This window comes from Lissotriton vulgaris, chromosome 3_1 (assembly GCF_964263255.1).
Source record: "Lissotriton vulgaris chromosome 3_1, aLisVul1.2, whole genome shotgun sequence".
Lineage (NCBI taxonomy): Eukaryota > Metazoa > Chordata > Amphibia > Caudata > Salamandridae > Lissotriton > Lissotriton vulgaris.
Window position 1 is genome coordinate 1,354,862,381 of NC_141689.1, and position 15,093 is coordinate 1,354,877,473.

At 42.8% G+C, this 15,093-nt stretch overlaps 1 protein-coding gene across 1 annotated transcript in view; it reads left to right on the top strand.

The window, feature by feature from the left end:
* The window catches only part of DNAH6 (dynein axonemal heavy chain 6), a 2,460,712-nt gene that overhangs the window by 1,935,857 nt on the left and 509,762 nt on the right, over nucleotides 1-15,093 (top strand). Inside the window, exon 60 of the mRNA XM_086961829.1 lies at nucleotides 7,949-8,128. Coding sequence (XP_086817955.1) covers nucleotides 7,949-8,128 — 180 coding nt within the window. The remainder of the gene's footprint in view (nucleotides 1-7,948; nucleotides 8,129-15,093) is intronic.

Genomic DNA, 15,093 nt, shown 5'->3' on the forward strand with positions numbered 1-15,093 from the left:
ACTGAAGAGTGCAGGGGCAGGGGCACCTCACTTAATGGTGGAGCTGCGAGGGTGGGAGAGCAATTTCACTGACAATGAGTCAGTGGTCCTGTCACTAATTAGAATCAGTCAGCATGGGCTCTGTAAGCCGTAGTAACAATGATAAATAATGCACAATGGGACTGTACTGTGGGGCCATGTCGCAAAGATGTATCCATATCATAGAGGTGTTATACATTCAGCGGTTTATCCTCTGGTTATTGAATGTAGATGCTGGTGAACCGCTGCATATGCAATTACAATACAGTACAGCGCCTCATGCTCTAGTGTATGAAAAATACACTATAAAATGCTTTTATTACACAAAGATATGCCAAATAGAGCAAAGAGGTGCGTTATGTGATGCAGTCTGTTTTAAAAAATGTTTTATTCTATTGGGCAGATGCTTGTTTAGTACTATTACAGTTTACAGTTCAGTTTTACTCAAGTTGTGATCCAGAGTGTTGTGTTATTTTGATTACTGTGAGGGCTGAGCACTCTGCCTGCGTAGTACGCACCTATTAATCAATGCTTACACTTGCCTGGAGATGGGATAAGGATAGATATTTTCCAGTCAGGAGTAATTCTTCTCCAATTGCACATCAGCTCTCTGGAAGTGTGAGAGCAGTTTTATGTGCTTCACTCTCGACATCTTTGGTATGGTAATTTCACCAAACTATCTCGTATTTAGACTTCAATGATATGTGTAGAGAAGCCATCTTCTCCCTTAAATATTGTGCTCTGCAACCTACTGTTGCACTCTCTGGAGTTGGAATAGTAATTTTTACCCCTACGCTATCCAATGTTTTCTCTACTGTTGCAGTCTCTGGAGTGGGAATAATCATTTTTACCCCTACACTATCCAACGCTTTCCCTACTGTTGCACTCTCTGGAGTTGGAATAGTAATTTTTACCCCTACGCTATCCAATGTTTTCCCTACTGTTGCACTCTTTGGAGTTAAAATAGTAATTTTTACCCCTACGCTATCCAACGCTTTCCCTACTGTTGCAGTCTCTGGAGTTGGAATAGTAATTTTTACCCCTACGCTATCCAACGCTTTCCCTACTGTTGCAGTCTCTGGAGTTGGAATAGTAATTTTTACCCCTACGCTATCCAACGCTTTCCCTACTGTTGTACTTTTTGGAGTTGGAATAGTAATTTTTACCCCTACGTTATCCAATGTTTTCCCTACTGTTGCACTCTCTGGAGTTAAAATAGTAATTTTTACCCCAACCCTATCCAACGCTTTCCCTACTGTTGCACTCTCTCGAGTTGAGTTGGAATTGTAATTTTTACCCCTACGCTATCCAATGTTTTCCCTACTGTTGCACTCTCTGGAGTTGGAGTAGTAATTTTTACCTCCACGCTATACAGCGGTTTCTCTACTGTTGCGCTCTCTGGAGTGGGAATGGTAATTTTAAGTTCTATGCTATCCAACATTTTTATTACTGTATTTTTTCACGTATGGATTTTGAATGGTATTTTTATTTATTTAGTTATTTATTTGTTTTGTATAAATTTAGATAATGTAGTATATCATTAATTTTAAAAATATTAAAGGTATATTTAATTTTTTTAATTTATTAAACGTAATTCTTTACTTTTTATTTATGTTTTTGTTTTGTTTGTAAATATATTTGTAATTTATAATATTTTTTATTAATTTATAAATTATTAAAATAATTATTGCAATGTATTAAGTATGTATATATTATATATTTTATGTATATGTTTAATTCATGTATTATTATATATGTATTATTTATTAATTTTAAACATTATTAGATATTTTTAATTATGTTTATTTTATTTATTAGTGTTATTTACTTTATTTTACATTTATATTTTTACAGAAAAAAAACGATATTTTTAACATCGATATTTTCAACATCTAGGGTTCAAAATCTACAGCTAAGCACTTTGCAAAATAGGGTCAGCTTTCACTGTAAAAATAAAGTGTGTCGATGTTGCATTTTGAGCCGTTTCCTGTCGCGGGCACGAGGCCTACCCACATATGTGAGGTACCATTTTTATCGGGAGACTTAGGTAACTCAGAATTGTAGAGCAACTGTTATTACCTATTGACTTTCGATGCATTTCTCCCTTCAGGCGCTGCAGCAAGAGGACTGGATGGTGTCGATCGACTTGCAGGATGCGTACTTTCACATTCCTATCCTGAAGTCGCAGAGGAAGTATTTCAGTTTCATGGTGGGTACGCAGCACTATCAGTTTGCGGTTCTCCTGTTTGGACTTACTACTGTACCTCGAGTCTTCACCAAGTTGATGGCAGTGGTGGCAGCCCATGTCAGAAGATTGGGGATTCCAGTTTCCCCTATCTGGATGACTGGCTTCTCAAAGCAGAGTCTGGAGAGTAGGTGCTTCATCATTTGCAGGTGACAACACAGCTGTTGTTCAAATTGGGTTTTCGTTAAATATACCCAAGTCTCACCTGGTGCCCTCACAGCGCAACCTGTTCATAGGGGCAGTACTGGACACTACTGTGTGTCGGGCATTCCCTCCTCCTCAAAGGATTCTCGACATTCAGGACATTATTCCTTTGTTTTTCAACGGAGCGGTTGTTCCAGTCTTGAAGGTCCTTTGTCTGCTCGGTCTGTTTGCTTCCTGCATTCTGCTGGTCAACCATGCACGCTGGCACATAAGGGCGCTCCAGTGGTGCCTCCGCAGGCAGTGGTATCAGCACAATGGAGATCTCAGGGGGTCACTTAGGGTCTCCAGAGAAGCTGCAGCGGATCTGTCTTGGTGGAGCGTGGAGGGCAATCTGTCTCAAGGAAAGCCCTTCCATCTGCCTCCATCGGTTGCAACAGTGATAACGGATGCATCCACACTAGGGTGGGGTGCTCATCTGGGGGATCTGGAGATCAAGGGTCTTTGGTCTCCAGAGGAAAGGTTGCTTCACATCAACCTTCTAGAGTTACTGGCGATACGTTTGGCGCTCAAGTCCTTCCTCCCTTCCCTTCGCGGTCAGTCGATTTAAGTCCTAACGGACAACACTACTGCGATGTGGTATGTCAACAAGCAGGGAGGAGTGGGGTTGCAGTGTCTCAGCAGAGAGGTTCTGCGTCTCTGGTCCTGGGTTCAGGACCATCAGATTTGTCCGATGGCAAATCATCTGGCCGGAGTTCTGAACGTACGTGCAGACAGTCTCAGTCGGCAGTTCTCGGCCGACCACGAGTGGAGGCTTCATCCGGAGGTGGTTCATCACGTCTTTCGGATGTGGGGAACACCTAGGGTAGACCTGTTTGCCACTCACGAGAATGCTCACTGCCCGTCATTCTGCAGTCTCCAGTATACGATGCAGGGAGCTTTGGGGGATGCGTTTCAGTTGAGTTGGGACTCACAACTCCTTTACATGTTTCCTCCCATACCCTTGATTCCTCGGTTTCTGAGGAAGATTCGCCAAGACCGGTCCGAAGTCATATTGATCGCCCCGGATAGGCCAAGAAGTGTGTGGTACACAGATCTTCTCCACCTCTCCTTGTGCCCTCCGCTCCGTCTCCCTCTCAGGGCAGACCTCCTCTCGCAGTCGCAGGGGCAAGTTCTACACCCCCACCTCCAGAGCTTACACCTTCATGCCTGGAGATTGAACGGGGCAACCTGAATTCTTTTTCCCTTCCCCCCGATGTGGTGAACATTATTTTGTCTGCCAGACGTCTCTCCACCAAATCTATCTATTCCTATAGGTGGTCTAAAAGTGTCCATTGGTGTGGGGAAAAGTCTATTGACCCTTTAAAGGCTCGTTTATCCAACATTCTTCAGTTTGCTTTATCTCTGGTCCAGCAGAGTTTTGCTGTGGCTACGATAAAAGGTTATCTTTCGGCATTGTCAGCATTCCTTTGTTTGCCGGACCAGCCATATTTGTTTAAGTCACCTGTGGTGTTGCGTTTCATGAAGGGACTTACCAACAAATTCCCTCCTACTCCTTTTATTGTGCCTCAATGGGACTTAAATCTTGTCTTAAACTACTTGATGGGTTCGCCTTTTGAACCATTGTACAAGTGTCCCATGAGGCTATTGTCTTTTAAGACTGTTTTTCTTGTAGCAATATCCTCAGCAAGGAGGGTAAGTGAGCTTCAAGCTCTTTGTTCAAAACCCCCATTCTTGACCATTCATGCTGAAAGAATGGTACTCAGGACCAGGGCTGCTTTTCTGCCTAAGGTGGAACTTCCTTCCATCTGGGGCAGTTCATTACCATTCCTACCTTCTATCCTCCCCCTCACCCTTCCAAGGAGGAGGAGCGGCTTCACCGTCTGGACCCTAAGAGGGCGATGGGCTTTTATATCGATAGAACTAAAGACTATAGTGTGGACGACCAGCTCTTTGTGGTATTTGCTGGCTGCAAGAAAGGAAGAGCGCTGCACAAGCGCACACTTTCAAGATGGATTATCTTGTGCATTAAGATCTGCTATGACCTGGCTGGTAAGGAAGCTCCAGAGGGTATAAGAGCTCACTCTACCAGGGCAAAGTCTTCATCATCTGCTTTGTCTAGGGGTGTACCTGTAGAGGACATTTGCAGAGCGGCAACTTGTGCCTCCCTCCACAATTTTGCGAAGCATTACTGGTTAGATTCTGAAGTGAGGAGGGACGGCCACTTTGTACGTTCTGTCCTTTAAGATTTTTTGCTATAGAGGAGTGGACACCCTCCTCCGGGAGTGGGGACTGCTGTGGGATTCTATTCTCAAGGTGAGGAATCCGTTGGCAGATGTATCCATCAGAAGAACAAGTTACTTACCTTTGGTAATGCTTTATCTGGTGGATACAGTATCTGCCTGTAGATTTCTCACATGCCCGCCCGCCTCCCCGTTGTCCATACCTGTAAATATTTATGTTGTATTTTACAATGGAAAATTGTAATTGTTTTTACCTTTTAAATTATTTTCACACTATGGGGGTCATTAGGATCGCGGACGGATTTGAGTCCGTCCGCGACCCCTGAGGAGGAGGGAACGTCCTCAGGGGTTGCGGCGTTCCCTCCGAGTAGATTAGGATGTGACCGCAAGGGTGGCGGTCACATCCTCAACCTTTAACATTGCCGCGGGTGCAGCTTCAAGCTGCATCCGCCGCAAGGTTAAAAATGCATGCATCGCATTTGCATGCACAAAGCAGCAGGCACTACGCAGTGCCTGCTGCTTTGTGCACGCAAATGCAGGGGGGTACCATAGGTACCCCCCATGTGCACCCCCCCTTCACCCAGGGGGCCCGCAACGGGCCCCCGAAGTGAAAGTCTGTATGCTTTTCCACGGCGGAAAATCCGCCGCGGAAAAGCATGTATTCACCACCATCCTAATATGGCTGGCGGTGTCTGATAGACATCGCCAGCCATGTTAGAGTTTTTCCGCCGCGGTCGGAAGGCGACTGCGGCGGAAAAGCTGCGGACGGAATTCCAGACCCACCAGCCATCCTAATTTGGCGGTGGGTCTTTGAAAGCTCTGCAGCGTTTTTCCGCATCCTCCGGGCCGGCGGTGGCTTCCGCCAGCCCGGAGGATGTGGAAAACCCGCTATCATAATCTGCCCCTATGTGTGTTGGTTCAAATTCTGTGTATTTTGTATACTATACTTGTTTATGTCGGTCTGTCCGCGTGCCTCGGGGGCACGGAATAAAGGGGCGGAACTGTGACGTCAGCGGGGTCACAAGCGGAGTCGTACCCTCTGTGACGTTGTCCATGACCTCGTGGGCGTAGAGAGCTACAAAACATTTCCATATGGCTGTTGCGCAGGGGATATTCACAAGGTGAGGAATCCACAGGCAGATACTGTATCCTAGAAACAACAAAAAACTTGACGGTCTACAATTGAGCTGAGTCTAAAGTATTCTCACCGAAAAAAAACAGAACTGGACATGCCCTGAACCAGCCTTACAGTAGTCAAGAGACACTAGTGATGTAAACAAAGTCCTATCAGCCCACCCTCGTGGCGGAGCATCTTCATTTAGGATATATAAAAACCTGGTTGGTGTCTCCGTGCCTTGATGTATTGGCGGGATGACATGTGCCAAAGGTTCATTGAGTGATAGTGTCCTCGCCCCTGGCGGTGCTGGTACAGTGCAGTGCAGTGAATATAGTGAGTGATATTAAAATGACTATCGAGGCAAAAAAATATTTTATTAGGTATTCACCTAGACGTCAAGTAAAAACGAGTGAGAGAACAGTGTGAAAAAATCACTGTATTCTTTGCTAATTGGTCAAACAGGCCAACATGTTTCTGCCTTAAGGTGAAAAGTCCACCGGCATTCTTCAGGGCCACAGCTGTGATACTACTACTGCAAAGTTATACTCATACTTGAAGTGTAAAGTACATTAAAGAGAAAAATTATATATAATAACTGGTATCGTCAATTGGACGATCCTACCGTATCCTTGTAAATTCTATAGTAAGTAGAGGATACCGTCCCCAGCAAGTTGTGGGAGTATAGCCTCACCTCACTCGGCAACGACTCAGAGTGATGAGGCCCCGCTCTCTCCGTCGGTACCCCTCGGCAAAGACCTGAGCCGAAGAGGAGGCTTCGATGGTCTTTAAACTACTTACCCTTGACCCTCCTCTGAAACTTAGTATTTTCCAGATACTGTATCCACCAGAAAAAGCGTTACCGAAGGTAATTAACTTGTTCTTTCGGAAATGTGCAAGTATCTACTGTTTCTAAACTCTATATTTTGTTCCAATTTCAGAAATAGATTGGTGTCATTCATACCGATTTTTCCATGTATATATTACCATATTATTTTGCTATATTCCCCATAAAAAATAAAAAAACATTGCAAGACACTGCTCAGTTATTGGCTCTGGGTTCGTCGGGTTCTTGATGAACCTAAAAGTCCTATATATCCCCACAACCAGAAAGGTACAGCAGATGTAACAGTATATTGCTTTCAAACAGTAGTCCTATTTAGAAGAGGTTACAGGTGAAAACGTTGACACAAATGGCTGTTTTTTTCAACTAATTTTCAATTTTTCCTATATTCAACTGTTAGTTTCTATAGAGAAACCTTGAAGGATCTACACCAATGACTCTTGCTGAATTCAGAATTGTCTACTTTTCTAAAATGTATAGCTTTCCAGGACCCTTTATTGCTTTCATAACCATTTCTACCATTAACTGGAAGGAGGTTGAAAGCACCAAAAATAGCAAAAATAGGCTATGTCCCAGAAAAATGCCAAAACTTTGTAAAAATTGTTGGTTTTCTGACAAAGGTCTGCTTGTCCCTGAAAGCTGGGAAAATTGTGATTTCAGGCCCACAACACCTTGTTGATACAATTTGCAGGGAAAAAACTAGACGCTTTCAACTGTAGCCCTGTTTTCCAATTTTTCAAAAAACAAACCAAAATGTAGTTATATTTTGGCTAATTTCTGGGTCCCCTCCAGCGAAATCCACAAACCCTGGGTACCTTTAGAATCCCCATGATATTGGAAGAAAAGAACGCAAATTTGGCGTGGATACCTTAAGTGGTCAATAATTTCCAGGGGCATAAGCGCGAACTACCCCAAATTTCCAAAAAAAGGCTTAGCACGGGATGGGGGGGAGCCTAGCTGCGAAGGGGTTAACGGCTACTTTAGCATTGTTGATAACACAACACTCTGGTGAACTGAAATGTCAGCCAAAGAAGTTGACATTAAATAGGGATTTTCGTAAACGTATAGCTTCCTAAGTTTTAAAAGTGAAATGTTTCTTGTGGTTCTCTGCAAGAAGCAAATATACGTAGTTTGCAAACTTCACAATTTATCAGGTTATGTACGCTTTTTCTAATTTGCCTTTACTGAAGAAAGAAAAATACAGTTGTGGTAATGCACGTAGATTATCCGTGGATTGAAAGTGCTGAAAATAGTAAGGGGGAGGTCGACACTCATCTCACAAGTAGCCACACTGCCAGAGTTCGCTTGACCAACTTCTGTCTCTTACAATATGTCTCCCACAGATCACCTCGGGTGCAATAAAAACAAGGTTGCAAGAGGCCGAAGCCACTGAAGAGAAAATAAATGCAGCCCGAGAAAAGTATCGCCTGGTGGCTACTCAAGGATCTGTCATTTACTATGTCATCGCCAGTCTTTCAGAAATAGATCCGATGTATCAATACTCCCTGAAGTACTTTAAACAGGTTTGTGTTTTTTTATTTTACTTGTTTTGCAGCTACTTTGGTTTGTATGGATATATGAAGTTTATCCACATCGTTCAGATAACTCGGGCAATATAAACATAATTTCTTTAGGAAGAGTTTTTGACTGATAAAGGACTGAAACACGAAAGGGTGAGCAGGTGAGTCATTCATACATGCAAAAGAGCTTTTCATTCCGTGAAAATCACATTTCAACGTTTGTACTGGTTTCTTTCCTATTAGTGATTGTGGACATGATCATTCATATGTATTGGTGCTACTGTAGCATAGTTGTGATTTATCCACTGCGAACAGCGTGAAATCTGCAGGAATAAACCCACTCAAGGGGCTTGACGTGGGTGTTCCGAGGAGTGGTTTACTTGGAAATGTCTACATTTCTGGACATTCTCGAAATTCTCAAAGAACCCTTTCTGGCTGAAATGGTTGGAGATTATCTCCCTTTTCAGAACAGAAAACATATCTCACCCAGATGTACTCGTGTTGTAGGGGAAGGGCTTTCTACGCAGGGAAAATGTTTTCACAGCAGAGGAAACAAGCATTGGCAATGTCTATAGCTCCCGCATTTGCGAAAGTTAGAATGAGACCTATTGGCATTGGAAATTACATAGTGCCTAGCAAGTTGCAAGTTTTTTGCGACTTGCAATTTGCGAGGCGCTATTTTGGAGACAAACAGCGATTCCCAACGGGGTCGTAAATAGAGAGGCTCATGAATATAAATGAGCCTCTCGCAATTGGTTACCCCATTGGGAATGGCAGGCCCTCCCAAGTATAGTGGCCTGCTGGGCTCAACAGACCACCATGTCTGGGACTGCTTTTAAATAAACCAGTTTTTTAAAAAAATGCAGGAAAACGGGATGCATTTAAAAAAGAAAAAATGAAACTTTTTTGTTTCATTTTTTTAGGGGCAGGTAGTAGTCCCTGGGACCACTGCCTGCCCTTAAAAATATTTTTCCATTCATTTGCAAAGGGAAAGAGGCCCCCTTTTGCGAGTGCATTATCACTCTCTTGAAGAGGGTGGTAATTTGCAAGTGTTTTGCGCCCGCAATTGCAGACGCAAAGCATTCAAAAATGTGCTTGCGCATGATTAGGAAGGGAAAGCCCCTTCCTAATTGCAAATCACAAAACCTATTTAGAGAGTCACAAATAAATTGTGACTCGCTGATCAGGCTGTGTCCATGGCCCATGCTGTTTCTGCATGCACAAACGGGTTCGCAAACCCGTTTGCGCATGCAAAAACAGTTGTACATCTGGCCCAATATCTTTTACCCATGTGTTATGGAGTGCGGTGGAGTGGATGTATGTGATGTGGAGTGGAATTATGTGGGTTGGATTGGAATTGTTAGTTGTGGAATTGTGTGGCGTATAATTGTGTGGTGTGAAGTGGATGTGTGTAGTGGAATTATATGGCATGGTGTGCAGTGGAATCAAGTGGATAGTAATTATGTGGTTTTGAGTGTATTGGAGTTATATGGAGTGGGACTGTGTGTCACGGAGTGTTAATATGTGAAATTGTATTTTGTGTTGTTTAGTGCTATGTTGTGGAGTTCCCATGAGGCAGGGGTCAAGACTACTTTGCATATAGCCAGGTCTGAACTGGGGTGGTATGGTGAGCAAAATAATGATGGATTTATCCCAGATCTCTTGACTGCGGGTGAATGTTTTGATTTGTTCTGCATTCCGTCCATCAATAGTGTGTTCATTGGAATTATATGGCATGATGTGGAGTGTATTTATGTGGATTGTTGCTATGTGGCATCAAATGAACTTAAAAGCTACATTGTTTTTCAGATATCAGCAAAGCAGTTGTAAAAATGTGAAAACATAAATAAGAATGAGGACTACCTTTCATCTCATTGAAACGCTGCGCACATAATGAATTCAATAAAAAATTCCCTTTTTGTGCATTTATATTGCAACCGAAGCGTGTTTTGGGCAATGTCAGGGACTCTATTTGCGAAGCAGATCAGGGGAACTCACGATGGGTGAGAGCAGATTTGAAAGGGGTACTGCTGAGAGGAGTTTACTTTGAACCCTGGAGCTGCATGTGTGCAAAGAAAGCAGACATTTGTTAACGCTGATTTGCGCACAACCGCGAAATCAAACACAAAAAAAATGTACCTTCCAGCAAACGTAATAAAACTAACAAAGCAATATGCTGCGATTCCAATATAAACACACAGAAAAGGCTGCTTCTAAAAATAGATTGATAAAAGGCAGGAAGGCAAACTCAAAAGAAAATAAACATTTTGAAAACACAACCTCAAAAGAAGAAACAAGCAAAGAAACACAAGCGATCCAATGAAACCTTTGCAAACACCAAAAAACAAAAAAGAAGTTCCAGTAAGACATGGTAGAATGGTAATCAGCTCAGGGAAATTGTACTTGGTCGCTGCTCTCCAGGAAGGGCGTGGAGGGTAAACACTAAAGGAGGAGTGCGGCCGCGTGCCTAATGATTGCTTTAAACACAAATGCAAGATTATGAGTGAATATTTATTTATTTATTTATAAAGTTTTATATAGCGCGAACTTGATCCCGAAGGATATCGGAACTAGCTTGTTTTAAGAAACATTGACCCTTTCTGAGAAAATCTCTCAAAAATATGTGTTTTGGAACTGCTATAGCGTCAACCTAGCTGAGGAGGAATGAAGCATTCTATACAGCAATAGGGTGAGGCTATATTGATTACATTTTTGTTACCTGCAGACCTTGAATCTGGCACCCTTCTTGGCGTACATGACAGCAGCCACTGACAACCCCATCTGAACTCCAGCAAGATAGCAGAATGGTTTACGACATCCTTCCCAGGAGGAAGACCCTTGATTTCGCTTCTGATTTCATAATTCATTGGTGCATGTTTTAATCTAGTGTTGTAACGTGTGACGTGCAGCGTTGTGCTTCTGATCACCTTTAATGTCAAATAGGTCATTAGTGGGCTGGAAGTGACGTGCTCGCTCACCTTGATAGAGCGCGCAGTTCTCCCGGGTCACCGAGGTTACCAATTCTTTACACGCACTGGGCCCTGGCGTGCAAATTTTCAATACCACACTACCAATTTGGGTGAACCGGGTGAGGATTACTTGGTTTCTCCTCCTGCACGCTGCTATGAGTAATTAAGGTTTGGGTTTACCTCTGCTTACCATGCACCTGACTTACCACAGGCACAATTCTTATGACAGATCTGGAGCTATCAGGGAAACAGCAGACAGGCCTGAGATCAAATACTCTTTATAATCCGTACAATACTTATCCACAATTTCTGTAAAATGACCACAGACACCTGAGGATGTTCAAAGCTTTATATAAAGTTCAAAGAGAGTACGACAAGGCAATAAGTGATAGACAGAGTAATGCATCAAACATCAAAATTAACACCATAAAATAGCTATAGATTAACACTAGGACCATTGAGTATATGGGAAGACTAAAAGGTAGGACTTTTAGAACAGAGCTAGTCACTGCAACTTTATACTAAGACATAGGATATGGATGGGACCTAGAACATGTACTTAACCTAAGTGCTTTAAACTATTTTACTAAGTTCACCGCAACCATACTAAAGGAAAAAGGGAAATGTTGGAACATACTAATAAAATATAACAGTTTGGCAATTTTCTAAGGGAGGGCAGAGAAGTGGAACAATTCTAAAAACAATTGCATATAACTTGCTTTCAAGGTGTTAGAGCAATATCACAGGCAAGAGTGCTTTATTAAGAAAAATAGAGAGAGAAGACGAGAGAGAGAGAGAGACGTAAACCCACAGGTTGATATTTACCTAGTTCTGAAAGAAGACTAACCCTGGCCACGGGTCAGTTGGAAGGACGGGGACAAAGACCCTCAGGAAGGAATGCCAGAATGCGAGCAGGTACAGCTCACGGACAGTAAGGACAGGATACCCCTCAGGATTTGGGATCAGGACTGGGCTCACCGAGGTACGACCAACACCCACAGCTTCAGAAGCAACGCCAGCGTTACCCCTCTCTGCAAGTAATCCGCCAGTAACCCCGATTGGGTTTTTCGAATTTCCCAGCAAAGTGCTTCGCCAGCACTTAGGATTATTTCCACCCCTTAGGAGTTTGTGGAAAGTATGGACAGAGTGCTCCGCAGCACTTCAGATTGAGCACCTATAGAGTTCGTAGGGTCAGTGACAGGTCTGCTACTCGGACAAGTCGGACAATTTTCCTAAGCTAGACTAGGGCAATTATACTGTTTTGGGGGCCCTTAGACCACCCTCTAATGTTGCAAGTGACAGTTTCCCACATTATGATTGGTCAGGAGAGGTGGTGCGGTCATTACCACCTCCTAGAATTCAACTTTCTCATCCCAAATATTAAAATTTTCCTACCCGCCCCTTGGGTTCACGTTCCCATGCATAGAATACAACAGCATAATAAAGTTCACAATAGGTAGCAACAGAGTTGCATCGTCCAAGGTAAGATTTTGCTTTCCCAGAGAAGTTCTCAGGCGCATTGTGCTTCCGGAGCCAGCTGGCTTGTTTCAGCTTCTGCGCAATGGAGTTTTCTCTCCGGTCATGTGACGGTGCCCAGCAGAGCTTCAAGTATGGCTCCGCTCCCGATTTCCCAGCCCCAGAGACGCGGTACATGAAAAGTAAGCGAGAACAAATTAAAATCATAAAAAATTGATCACACTGTATACCATGATAAAGTTCTAACCAACCCTTACTTTATAATGACTATAGCATTATTGTTTTAGTGCGAAAAGACAGATAGGCTAAAGCAGCAGTAGCAAGCAGAAAGCGTGGTGAGAGACAAGCGGCCATGTTTGCAACAGTGCGCATGAGCACAAATTCCCTCCAGAATGCGAGTGCGTCACATCACATGGGTATGACCGACGCATGCGCAGACTGAATTTCAGCGAAGCAGCCGTGTTTAGTGCAAGCTTCGTTAGTATGAGAAAAGACATACAAGCAAGCATCCTGGGGACACCCGCGTGTTTGGGAAAACACTTAATAAATGACGAACAATGGTGTTAATATGATTATACGGTTTAGGCAAGGGTTTTGTATGAGAGCAGGGCGCTTACATGCGAATCCCAGCTCCATCAATCCCCTCTTTGATGATATTTACTATCATCACCACATAGAAGGAAACAGATGCCAACTTTTCTCATTCATCCACATCACTCATTTGAATTTCAACAAATTTATTGTTGAGTTTTCTTTCAGCTTCTCTATGAGAGTGGTGATTTTTCACCTTTTTGAAAATTTCACTCTTTAACTCCTCTAATTCTAGATCATCAATATTTCTTTTCACCCCCCTCTTATTCGCAGTATATTTCTTTTTGCACTTCTGGCATTTGCAACAGATAAAAATGATCAATACAACTACACATATTACAACTATTGGCATCAGTATTTTCCACAAAAGATTTCTACCTAGGTTAGTAAACCAACTACCTATAGAGGAGAGACCTCCAGTCAGTCTCGTCCAGGCACTGTCAACCTCCAATGGTTTGAGTTCTTTTTCCAAATTAGTTATGTTTTTCACATATTGTTTTAGTTCGATACTTTTATCAGGAATGTAAGTGCAACAATGTTGCGCTTTCAGCATTTTACAGACTCCGCCCTCTTTTGCTAATAGGGTGTCAAGGGCAAGACGGTTTTGCAAAACCATTGATCTGATCGCAACCATTTCAGTATTGACCATCAGGAATCCAGCAGCAGTGTCCGTTGATAACCGGTCCACTACTGTAGACAATTTGCAGATTCTATGAGTGTTCAGAACCACCCCCATTCCAGGTATCAGTGCACTAAAAATATCACCTATAATTTCACCTACACTTTCACGTCTGCTACGCACTAAGCCATTAGTTTCTTCATCGCTTCCAGCTGCATTGTTCACATGGTATATTTTCGGGAAAACAATGCCAAAGTAGCAGCTTCCATACCAGTGATCCGGCAATTTGAAATAAGCCTTGTTCCCACATATATAATATATTCCGGGAAACACAGGTTCTGACCCATTTTTGAAACCCCAACCTCCAATTACCTTGTAATTATGTTCACACTCGCTGGAACCGATGAATACATTGTTATAGTACTCTGTCTTTTCCCTATGGATACCAAGTTTCCCCTTTCGTTCAAAATCCAGCAACAAGGCAGGACTAGCTTCGCCTGGCGAGGTGTTATCCATGTGCTCAGCCCACCTAGGGACTCTATCCTTTTCGTCATTTGCTTTCTTCTGAAACTTTTCTCTCCTTCTGTCTGCCATCTTTATGAACATCTTTCCCTGCTCTTGCAGAGAACAGGTCAGATTAGCTTGTCTGGCTTCATCTAAATCTATGTTGCCTATAGTCAGAAAATATTCTCCCATATAACGGGTCACGTCACTTTTAGTATGTACAAGGTTCAAGTGTCCTCTAATAGGTAGTTCAGAAAATACTACGTCAGCATTTGAATAATAATACTGTAAAGTGCTTCTATAAAACAAGCTAGCTAATATACTACAGGAGATTCCATAGGTTAAAGGTAAATGGTGGTATGTCACGCCTTCAGCCACTGAGGTTGGCAGCTTCATGCAGACATAACAGTCCTCTATCTCCATAGCTTCTACATAATGCACTAACAAGTTAGCAAAAACATTTAGATGCGTCTTGTTTCTCATTTTGTGAAAGTGTAGTCCATCCTCATCTGATGCTTCTAAATTAGGTCGTGTGTGTGTCAGTCCTACTCGTTTGTCGCGTCTTTCTAGGCTTCGTGGTGTTTCTGCAGTCTGTACAACCCCTACGTCTACTGCTTCTGGTTCAGTAGGGGAAAAGTTAGGATTTTTACTTATCATAAAAGGTAGAAAAACTGTTAGTCCTATCCACATTACTATTAGCATTGCTATACTACACAAGCATATTTTACAACAGGTTTTAAGACACCCACACCGGGATCTTCCAGAGACATTTGGATCAGACATTTTTAGCTTACAGGTGGCTTTTGCTA